This window comes from Taudactylus pleione, unplaced genomic scaffold (genome assembly GCF_031769625.1).
Source record: "Taudactylus pleione unplaced genomic scaffold, aTauple2 ptg001208l, whole genome shotgun sequence".
NCBI classification, from domain to species: Eukaryota; Metazoa; Chordata; class Amphibia; order Anura; family Myobatrachidae; genus Taudactylus; species Taudactylus pleione.
This window is the reverse complement of record NW_028285609.1, coordinates 488,204-500,546: the sequence shown is the minus strand read 5'-3', so window position 1 is coordinate 500,546 and position 12,343 is coordinate 488,204. Positions and strand designations below refer to the sequence as shown.

The 12,343-nt window shown below is 45.5% G+C and overlaps 1 protein-coding gene across 2 annotated transcripts in view; it reads right to left on the bottom strand.

Annotated features, from left to right (window-relative positions):
- The window catches only part of LOC148451022 (abscission/NoCut checkpoint regulator-like), a 57,988-nt gene that overhangs the window by 35,897 nt on the left and 9,748 nt on the right, over positions 1-12,343 (bottom strand). For both annotated transcript variants that reach the window (XM_088462365.1, XM_088462366.1), the window contains exon 5: positions 9,719-9,879. In XM_088462365.1, coding sequence (XP_088318491.1) covers positions 9,719-9,879 — 161 coding nt within the window. The remainder of the gene's footprint in view (positions 1-9,718; positions 9,880-12,343) is intronic.

Below are 12,343 nucleotides of genomic sequence, written 5' to 3'. Positions count from 1 at the left end.
TGCCCAAACAATGCAATCTAAATTAATCAAAATTAAGGCACTCTTATGAATCCAGGCGGCAGAGCGCCGCTGACACAGGTAGGCAGCAGTCACTGACAGGCCCCCAGTGGACAGGCCCAGCCATCCACTGCTCAGTATGCGTTACCAGATCTGTCCAATTGGGCCTTGCAAATGCGTAGCCAAATTGGAAAAGGATCACACATGTGTAAAGATTACGACATACATGGTCAACAAACAGGCCGTAAAATGCTGTACGTGCTATCTTCTACCAACTACCTGCGAAAATACTTGAAATCTGACTGTTTCTTAATTGTTCCCAGCTAGACATGCAAAAAAGGAAATTTATGTGCTTACCTGTTAAATCCTTTTCTTTGATTCCATAGGGTACACAGGCTTTACGCTAGGTATAGCCCCCAGCCACAGGCACCATGTGTTCCCTATGTAATCGAAGAAAATTATTTAACAGGTAAGCACATAAATCTCCTTTTCTTCTTCCTCCATAGGGGACACAGGCTTTACGTTGGGACGTCCCAAAGCTGGTCCCTAAGAGAAGGGACGCTCCAGGGCTGCGCTGAGAACTCTTCACCTAAAAGCTGCATCAGGGGAGGCAAATGTGTCAAAGGAATAGAACTTCAGAAACTTATGGGCAGAATATCATGTGGCCACCTTACACAGTTGCTCCGCAGAGACCCCACATATCATTGCCCACGGAGTTCCCACCGACTGGGCAGAATGAGCAGTCACCACGGTAAGGGGTGGAAGGTATGCTGTAGCATAAGCCTGGCGGATAGTCAAACAAATTCATCTGGCCAAAGACTGTTTAGTAGCCGGCCAGTCCCGTTTGTAAAAGTCACACAGGACAAAGATAGCATCTGTCCTACGAAGGTCCTTTGTCATGTCCACATAAATCCGGAGGACCCGCACAACATCCAAGGAGGCCTCCTCCGGTGTAGAATCTGGAACCTGGAAAGAAGGGATCACAATCTCTTGATTGACGTGGAACCTGGAAACACCTTTAGGAAGGTAGCCTAATCATGTTCGAAAGACAGCACCTGTCCTGGTGAAAGATCAGAAACGGAGAACGTCAGGACAACGAGCTCAAATCTGACACACGCCAGGGCAGAAGCTATGGCAAGCAGGAAGAATGTTTCCAGGTAAGACAAAATTAAAAAATTATTCAATTGACAGAACGTACAAGAATCGATGACATTTTTGAAGAGCTCACAAAGTATTTTTCTTCAGTAAAAAAATCCCTCTTTGCAAACTCGTTTGTATTACCACAGATGGAGCTTCAGTATTTACAGGTGTTAACAGCACTGTGTAACAAGGATCCCAGCTTTCTGAAGTTTATAACATATGACTGCATTATTCACCAGCAGTCACTGTGTGCGAAGTTTCTAAAAGTAATCAAATTGATTAAGCTTGATATTAAAATTAAGCAATCTAATTAGATCCCCTGCTATCTAAAGACGGCAATTTAAAGCTCTTGCTGAAGAACTGCATTGCCAGTACAGGAATCTTTTGTTACATTCAGTGCGATAGCTGAGTAAGGGCAAAGTCCTTCGCTGTTTCAGAGTAGTCTTGTCTGCCATCATCTAAGTATTGAAAGAACGTGGTGAAAACTTCTCTCAAATTAAACATTGTGAGTGGAAACAGAACTTTGCATTTTTGGTCGACATAGTTGAAAGACTGAATGAACTGAATCTTCAACTGCACGGTAAACACAAGGATATTAACCAGATGATATCGGACATTCAGGCATTTCGTCACAAAATTGATTTTTGGGAGAGAAAATCGCCATAAAAAGTGATGTCAAACATTTTCCTTGTTTGAGGGAAGAAACCGAAACTGAGGAAAACCCAAGTCCTTCATGTGAAAATCATATTGAAATAATTTACCACCTAAAAGCAGAGTACAAGTGGCTTTTCAATGATTTCAAAAAAATAAAAAAAGAGCCCTGTTGTTCAGTTTATTTCATTTTTTTTAAGGATGTTGACATGGAGCATAGCTCCACTTTTTTTGGAAGATACGCCATCAACAGAAATGGAGATTGTAGCACTGCAAAGTGACCTTTCAGTGAGAAGTATTGCCTCTGGATCCACTATTTCAAACAGGCATTTGGCCTCTTCTACGGAAAGATAAATATCAGATTCTGGTTTGAGCCGCACTTCGTGTGAAATCTTCTGCTCAACTTATTTGCGCAAATCTTCATTTTCAACAATGAAGATAGTGAAGAGCGAATACAGGAACAGGATGACTGATGACATGTTGACAATTGTGTTAGGATGAGAGTTTCAGGTTACCTGCAGAACTTTAAAACGATCTCGGAAAATTTGTAGTGCCAGCCATCTCATTAAAAATTGCCTGTTCGCAACGTTATTTACAAATTGCAACAATATCACGGTATTAATAAATGCGTTGTTGCTTTTCTATGAAAAATTTGTTTATTAGCCAGATTTAATTTTTCAAAAATAAAACGTAGCTCTTCAAGAGGTTTCATTTTTCTCAAGTAGCTCACACCCCAATTAAGGTTGTAGACTGTTCAAGCTGTAGAGCGCTTACAGGCATTGAGCATAGTGTTAATGGCTGGCCTAAAGAACCGCTTAGCTCTCAGGACGGATGTCTCAAGAGCCACCCCATCAAAGCGAGATGAGCCAGATTCGGAAAGGAAGCAGAGGCTAGGAGACAGAAGATCTGGCCGTAGTGAAAGACGCAGTGAATTATCAATGGAGAGGCCTTGAACATCCGCGTACCAAACCCTTCATGGCCATTTGGGTGCCACTAGGATCATTCTGCTGCCCTCCAAGTTCAACTTGCGGAGGATCCGCGCAATCAGAGAGATTGGAGGGAAGATGCACAAAAGGGGGAAGGTCCACCAAACCACCAAGGTATCCGCCAGAAAGGCCCCCAAGATTTCTGGTCTGTGAACAGTACCTCGGAAGCTGGTGATTGTGCTGAAACTCCATCATGTCGATGTCCGGCAAGCCCCAGCAAAGAACGAGGAGTTGAAAGACGTCAGGATGTAGAGCCCATTCGCCCAAATGAACGTCCTGGCAGCTTAGAAAGTCCCAATATTGCACTCCGGGGATGTAGACTGCCGATAGGGATGGAAGATGTCGCTCCACCCAAAGGAGAATGTGACTGACCGCCCTCATGGCACCATGACTGAGTGCTGCACTGATTGTTTATGTGGTAACAGCCGTCACGTTGTCAGCTTGTACCTAGACCAGACGATGCTGAAAGAGACAGAGCTAGACAGAACTCTGTAAACTGCTCGGAGCTCCAAAACATTGATCGGTAGCTGACTTTCATGAACAGACTAAGAAAATGGTCCTCAGGCTGCACACCCTGAACATACACATTATAAAATATATTATAATATATATATATACATATATTATATATATATATATAATTGGAGGTGCTATCTGTGGAGACCATTGATATATGCACAAAAAAAAAGAAATACAAGTGCACAACTCCAAATTAACTGAATATATATAAATAAATACATTTTGCAATAAATAGAGGTTTTTGGCATAATCTTGGCCAAGGTTATGGGCCTACCCACCACAGCCGGGTAACCTCTGTAGGTTAGGTCCCTAACATACTAAGGTTGAAATCCAGAGCGCAGGACACCCCCAAACTAGCCCAGCCAAGCCACCCCAAGGCACCGCTCTAATAAGAAAAGTGGAGTGTAAAAGGAAATAGTTAAGAGCAGCTGCATATAAATAAAAATTAAAAAGTGAAATATATATGAAAAACAGACAGTGAAGCGGTAAAATGTGTTATAAAGGAAATGTGTTATAATGCGGTGCCCTGAAGCAGATCAATCAAAGCAATCCGAGGGGACCCACGACCCAAAAATGAACCAAAGTTGCACTACACAGTCTAAATATTTGCAGGACTTACTTATACTGTGCCTCTGACTGGGACCTACCCTACAGAGGTTACCCGGGTGTGGTGGGCAGGCCCATAACCTTGGCCAAGATTATGCCAAAAACCTCTATTTATTGCAAAATTTATTTATTTATATATATTCAGTTAATTTGGAGTTGTGCACTTGTATTTAATTTTTTTGTGCATATCAATAGTCTCCATAGGTAGCACCTCCAAATTTTATTTATATATATATATATATATATATATATATATGTGTGTGTGTGTGTGTGTTGTTCAGCGTGTGCACCCTGAGGACCATTTTCTATGTTATCCAATCAGTGCCTAGCTTTACACACCTGAAAGCTTGAGACACTTTCTACTCAGACTAGCACCCCTACCACATTGGTTTAGAGCATGGAGTCTGGCATTGTAATATGCACACCAGTCAGAGGCATAATATAGGTAAGTCCTGTAAATATTTAGACTGTGTAGTGCAACTTTGGTTCATTTTTGGTCCCCCTGGATTGCTTTGGTTGATCTGCTTCAGGGCACCGCATTATAACACTTTTCCTTTAGAACACATTTTAATGCTTCACTGTCTGTTTTTTATATATGTATTTCACTTTTTTATTTTTATTCCTTATATGCAGCTGCTCTTAACTATTTCCTTTACTCTTCACTTTTCTTATTAGAGCAGTACCTTGGGGTGGCTTGGCTGGGCTAGTCTGGGGGTGTCCTGCACTCTGGATTTGAACCCTAGTATGTTAGGGATCTACCCTACAGAGGTTACCCGGATGTGGTGGGTAGGCCCATAACCTTGGCCAAGATTATGCCAAAAACCTCTATTTATTGCAAAATTTATTTATTTATATATATTCAGTTAATTTGGAGTTGTGCACTTGTATTTCTTCTTTTTGTGCATATTTCCTGAACAGACTACTGACCCTGAAATGTCCATTGACAGGTCACCGTCCCCCACCCCCGAAGACTTGCATTGGTGGTGAGGAGGACCCAGTCCTGAATCGAGAAGGGGCGTCCCTGATCAGATGGGACCCCTGGTGATGACGCAGAAATAAACTAATTTTGGCCTGCAAGTCCTGTACTTTGTGTTCTGGAAAGAACATCTACTAAACACTGGAGTCCAGCAAGGCCCACAAATGCATCATCTCCTGAGGCGTAGTCAGAGAGGTTTTCTTCCAATTGATTACCCATCAGTGGGCCTGGAGAAGGTCCACCATGACCCGAATGTGTTCCCCGAGGACCTCCACTCCGGAGATTAGGCCAAGAGAAGTAAGTCGTCCAGATAGGGTAATATTCGGATTTCCCTGCTCCAAAGATGAGCCACCATGATCGCCATGACTTTCGTGAAGACACCAGGAGCAGTCGAAAGTCCAAATGGCAAAGCTCGAAACTGGAAATGTTCTTCCTGGACAGAAAACCTTATTGCTGGTCACTGAGACAGATGGGGACATGCAAATAGGCATCCTAGATCTCTAAGGAGGCCATGAAGTCCCTCGGCTCCAGAGCTAGTATAATGGAGCTAAACAATTTCATGCAGAACTTGGAAATCCTCAACTACCTGTTGAGTGACTTCAGGTTGAGAATTGGGAAAGAACCTTTTTGCTTCCGCACCAGGAAGATGCTGGCATAGAAGGCTGTGCCCTGCTGAGATGAGGCAACCGGAAAAATAACCTTGGAGAGTGAATAGAGTCCCTCAAGGCTCCTGCTCTTTCATGATCCAAAGGAAGACCTGGGGAAGAAAACTAGACCAGAGGATACTCCCGCGAGATCAACGCATATTCCTGGGAGACTACCCCACTTAGGTGTCCGTCGTGGTTGCCCTCCAAATCTCAGAAAAAAGTAGATGCCGGCCTCCCACGTTGGTGTTCCCCAGGTCCCCCCCGTCATACAGTAGGCTTGTCGGCTGGCTTAACAGCCGGGTGCCTGGTAGACCAGGGTTGTTTACCTGCTGGCTTAAACATTTTAGTGGAGTATCCTTGTGACCTAGAAAATGACAAGCCCATGGCTTTTCCTTAAGGACAAAAGGAGCGAAAATTAGAAGATCGCGATCTAGGGGCTGTCCCAGAAGGGCGAAAGGCCGTCTTAGATGGTGCCACCATAGCCACAATCTTGTCCATTTTCCGGACTAGAAAGAATATCCTCTGAAAATGGGAGAGCTTCAAGGGCCTTCCTAGAGTCAGTTTTAGCATGTTAAGAACGAAGCCAGAGGGCTCTCCTTGTTGACACGGGTCTATAGCCACCTCCCCAAGATAGGAAGCACCTCTCGGATATCCTCCATGAGAGACAAAAGCTCATTCCTGTGAGTACCTTGAGTGAGGCCATCCTCCAGGGCATCTGCCCAGCGACCGATGAACTTAGCAACCCAAGCAGATTCCAGGGCCAGATGAGCTACCTGCATTAGAATAAATAGATTTGAGAAATGTTTCCAACTTCATATCCATCGGATCCTTAAGGGACGCCGTGTTAGGAAAAGGAAGGGTGGTTTTCTTGATCAGGCGGACAACATGCGCATCAACTAGGGAAGGAGACTCCCATTTAGCCCGATTGGCAGCAGGCATAGGATGAAAAAGAAGTAATGCTCTTAGAAACCTGGAAGCACCTATTAGGCGCAAAGGAAGGAAACTCTGAAACGGCCTTCTTTTGACTTTCAAACACTTGAGCGTGAGGCCGGCTCAGCATCCTTGATTAGCAGTCCCGTCTGGAGGGCTTACTCTTAGAAGTACGGTCCCTGTCCAGCATCTGTTTGAAAGATTATGTAACTTCCGTTAAATCCTGCACTGACTGCATAAAGAACTGCATCCGAGGAGGCTCTATAGCGGAGGGCAGCAAAGGAGGCGGCATCACATTGGAGATATGGGCTGTGCCTGAAGGGACACCAGCAGAAGGAGCGGACCCAGGGGATGTAAGCTTATCAACTAACTGCAACATTACCTGGGATAGAGAGGAAAACCAAGCAGGTTCCTGACTGGAAGGTGAAGCTGAAGGAACCTCCTGCTGTGAGCTTGTAAAATAGCAAACACAGAGACCACCATGGTGGTGCCAATATGTGGTAGAGCAATGAATGTTAATGCACCACAAATAGAAAAATGAGTTGGGCTATGCAGAGGCCTGAGACTAAACAAAGTGCACAAATAGTCACACAGAACATTTAATGCAGCAATAGAAAAAGGCAATAAGCGCTCAACAAACCAACCCCAAGGAGGGGGGGAAGGAGCTGTATAATATAACCTGACCGCTGAGGACAAGGAATACAGGTAGACCAAGAGCCTGCACTCTCTGGAGACAAGCTGAACTAGCAGGCACTGTGAAAATGGCTGCCCAGCGTCTCTGAAGGAGAGGAGAGAGGAGTCGTCACCCTGGGACGGAATGCCTCTTGGGGGAAAGCGCCGAGGGTGTGGGGGAGGAGCTAACATGGAGAGCATACCTCCCCCTTTTGGCATGGACCCCCAAGGCAAGTCGTCGCCTACACAGTGGTGCCCCGCTGCCCAAGTTATCTAATAGGAATGCGGAAAGGACCTAGTTACCTACAGCCAGCACCGCCGATGTCTCCCTAATCGGCGGTGTAAAGTCGTGACAAGCAAGCAGGGAGCTGCTTAGTTGTTCCCTTCTGTGGCTACAGCTCCGTTTTGTTCCACGGGGTACCGGCCGAAGACACTGACCCAGTCACCAGCACTGCGGCCAGCGCTACCCAGTCAGGGTAAAACAAAGAGAAATAAAGGAAAAGTATGAAGCTGGCAGCACAGCTTCCACACTGTGCCACTGCTGCAGGCACCAACAAAAAACTGAAATGCCTGTGGCTGGGGGTGGGGTATAGGTGGGGGGGTGGAACCTGGGCTCATGCATTACAAGTATTAACTATGTGGTGCTCAGACTCCAACCTATATCTAGAGTAAAGCCTGTCTCCCCTATGGAGGAAGAAAAAAAACCACAGACAACTATGTGACTGCTCTAATTGATTGCTTGTATTTGAAAATAATGTGAGATGAGGAGAATATGAGGTAACTGGAAGGCTCAGCAGCAAAAACACATGATCTTATAACAGGAACAAAACGTGAGCAAACTCTCTGTAGGCTGGAGCACCGTGGTATTGAGGATTATCTAGTGAGAGGCAAACCTTTGCTATAGGCTTGTAACATTCCCTAAGGTCTAATAGTGCACAGGGAAGTTTTATGCCTGCATGGGGCTCAGGGATATGGTGTATGGCTGTTGGCGAGAATATTGCCTGATATAAAACAGGGAAGAAATAAGGACTCAACTGGACATGACATCATATGTTCTGCTTTTCACACCACTGTATTTCACCATGGGATGCGATCGCAGGGCTTAAGGATGCCTTTACCCTGCCGCAAGCACAGCGATCACTTCAGAGTAATCCCACCAAGTGACGTGTACTATGACGCTGCCTTTTAATTATGCACTCCTCTGAGCCCCGGTCACCACCCATAAAGCCTCTCCTGCTAATCACTCTGCTGGGCAGTTTATACGCAGCGAGCGAACCCATCCCGATCTCTTGCACTGTTTTAGATAGCAGTTAGCGACTATAAGCCAGCTACGAACGTCCGCATCCTAGCGAACGGGTCTGAATCAGGCCCAGAGCGCGCACCCGTGGGGTCGTACATCGCACTCCCAGATCTTACAGCTGGTTCAGTCATTCTGCGGATGCGATGTGCGATCCCATGCAGCGCTATGTGGGTGGGGGAGCTGGCATATCGGGTGGTCAGCCACCCGATCACACTGTGTGTGGGGACCGCCCGATATATCGGACGTCGGATCCCACGTCACGTCACACGGTGCATATCGCACAGTGTATGGCTAGCTTAAGCAAATGATAAATACATATTTTTTGTTATTTTTTTTACCAGTGTCACTCCTAGTGACAGAGTAAATGCTTGGTACACACTAGCCGATACATCACTCGTACAGCCGATGAATGATATATTATTTAGTGCATCTGCTCGTATGTATAAGATACATCTGAAACAACATCTTTAACAAATATATTGTATCGGCCGTGCAGCACAGCATATGCAATATATCTGAAAGATATATCGTTCACATCAGCAGGTGTGTACACACAAACAACCAATATGCTGGCCGAAATCGATATGTACGACCGTCGGACCTCAGCCCGGCGGATCAAATTTGACGCCAGAAGGTCGGCAGATGAAGATCCTGACTAAGGTAAGTAACTACTCTAACCCTCCCCTCTCCCCCCTGTAACCCTAACCCTCCCTTAGTGATGCCTAATCCTAACCTTCCCCCCTAGTGCCTAACCTTAACGTCCCCCGAGGGGTGCCCCTAAACCTAACCCTCCCAGGGGATGCCTAACCCTAACCTCCCCTCGTGAGTACCTGACCCTAACCCCCCCTTCACCTAGCCTAACCCTCCCGGTGGGTTACCTAACCCCAAGTCCTCCTAGGAAACCCCTAAACCTAACTCTCCCCCCCCCCGATGCTATCCGCTCCCACGCCCGCCTTCCCTGCAATTGGTATGCCGTGCATCGGGATGTAGACCTCAATAGTCCCGTGCCAGGATTTCAGTGTCGAGAAGCCGGCGGACGTCATTTCCACCATCGGCTTTCTAACTACATCCCATGCTGGCCACAGGAACCAGCCACAATGACATATTTAAATGCCTGCCAAGTTGTGATGTCTGGCCAGACATATCGTGCGGCCAATTGCTGTGTATGCTGACCAAAATTGGTTGTATGATTGCTTGGCCAAGTGTGTACCCCACATAAGTGTAGGTTAAATAAATGACTACAAGTTTTTTTTGGATGATGGTTTATATCTGTGATATATTTGATTCTACTCACTTGGTTTGGTCTCTTCTTTGAGTTTCTCCAGTCGTTCAGCTATAGCTCGGTCCTCTGGCGACAGCCCCCGATAGCTCGAGTTTGTCCCAACATGTAGAGATCCTGGGCCCCTTTGCATCTCTTTCTTTTTACTCTGTTTGGCTTCTAATGCCGCCACTCTCCTGAAAGAGTACATTAGTTACCGTCATTTCATTTATCTTCACCCCCCGCAAAAAAAAAAAAAAAGATATAACACTCATGCATCTCATATGGGCCTGATTCTGAGTCATTTGCAAGTGGGTTTGTGAATTTTAGAGTAGTGAGCATGTTCTGTACAAATAAATTGGCCACAGTGCATGTGCCTGATCAGGCGTATGCACCTGGATTGAGATAGTGTGGACGGATTGATGAGACTACTCTTTCCATGAAATAGGCATTTCTGGGCAATAACTGGATAGCGATCATGCAAAATCATGAATACATTCTGTTAGAGGGGGTTCTCTCCTTTCCTTTATTTGTCTGTTTGTACCTTTGCTGCTTGTTTTAATCTCATATGTCTGAAGCAAATATTCTATTTTTTATCATTTAATAACACATTATAATTAATATCTTAACTCACAAAGTTTAACCCAAAATTATAAACCTTTGAATCACTAGGATAATTTCATTTCAATAAGATTTCTTTAACACATTCCGTCTAGTGGGATGTCGTGAACGTACACATCAGCTTTAGTACCATGGAACCAGGGCTCTGTGGGCATCACCGTCGCCACCCTACAGCCCCTGCTTCTGGTTGCAGGGTGCCTGGAACGGCATCCTGCAGCCAGTATCACTGCGGCAAGGCTGCCTGTAGTGGGCACCTTGCCATAATTACAGCTGCTAAAGTTCCACCCCCTTATGCGCAACATCATGACGTCATTTGCAATGGCGGCGGGGCCAGCACAGGGCACTCAGAGCCCTTATTATTATTATCCTTTATTTATATGGCGCCACAAGTGTTCCGCAGCGCCTTACATAGTACATAGAACTAATAAGTGAACAAGAAACAAGTAACTTACAGTACATTACAGTACAGGACAAGGACCCGATTTATATACATTGCTGCAATAGCAATTAAACACTCACAATAAGCAGCCAGGAGTTGTCAGTTACATGTTAGGTGCCCTATGGGGAGTAAAGAGTCGAAGAAGAAAAAGGAGAAGCACATGAGGGAAGAGGTCCCTGCTCGTGAGAGCTTACATTCTAAAGGGAGGGGCAGACAGACAGGCGTGACACAGAAGGGGAAGATAGGGAGGAAAGAGCATGAAGTGGGTTAGCATGAGAGCTGGAAGGCCTTGATGAAGCAGTGGGTCTTGAGAGCCCGTTTGAAGATTTGTAGAGAGGTGGAGAGTCTGATAGGGAGAGGGAGAGCATTCCAAAGGTAGGGAGCAGCACGGGCAAAATCTCGGATGCGGGAGTGGGAGGAAGTAATCAGTTGGCAAGAGAGGCAGCATGCATTGGATGAGCGAAGTGCACCGGTGGGAGTGTGAGGGGAGAGAAGGTCAGAAATGTATGTGGGAGAGGATTTGGTGAGGGTTTTGTAGGCGAGTGTAAGAACCTTGAATTGGCATCTGAAGGGGAAGGGGAGCCAGTGTAGGGCTTGAAGGAGAAGGGAAGCAGATGTAGAACGTCCTTGAGACGTATCTGGATGGGATGTCTGTGTCAGGCGGATCTTTTGCATTCAGCATGAGGAGGAAGCATGGTCAGATACTAATGATTAATTGGTTACAGCTGCAAACGAAAAACAGTGGGCAGAATGGCATTCCCCATGCATACGTATGGATCTTCAACATACACAAGGGGATTTTGGCATTAGCATAAGCTAGTCAGCAGGCTGCCACACCAGTATGGGATAACGGCTGCAGATACGGCCTACTCAGAAGCAACCCTTATATGTCCTGCTGTAGCAACTCTATATCGGATATTTACTGGCACATTGGTTTTATGTTAATTTGCAGATGTTTTGGAGATAACCGAGAAGTGGCCTGAATCATGAGAGCACAACCAAGCCACAGCCCACAGCAGTTTGTCTCCTGATATCTATGTGGCCTCAGTCATGTAATGACTGGTGAATGTATGATAACTGGACCAAGTTGCCCCAGAAGATGATACTGGTGGAATGAGCCGGGAGACTCCTCAGAGTCTATTTAACTGTTTTGTAGACGAAGGTCATGGCCAGACCCACATGACAAATGTGGTCTTATACTTGCTCAATTTCAAGGACATATGATCAGCTCTCCTTCATGGTTCTGTGGCTCTTATATATGAATAATGAAGATAGTAACATCTTATGCCTAGACCAGGTGTAGGCAACGTTTGCCAGACTTTCAACAATACAAGGCAAAAAAAAAAATTACAGTTTGCTTTAAATCTACAGGCTAAATGTGGGTACACATTAAATCAGTGATTCCCAATCTCGGTCCTCAAGGCACACTAACAGTCCTGCTGGTTTTAGTGATATCCATGCTTAAGCACAGATGGTTAAATCAATATAACTAAGGTACTAATTAAGTCACCTGTGCTCAACTATGCCTTGAGGACCGTGGTTGGGAACCCCTGCATTAAATGATATGTCAGTACGGATCGCAACTGCGATCGCAGCTCCAT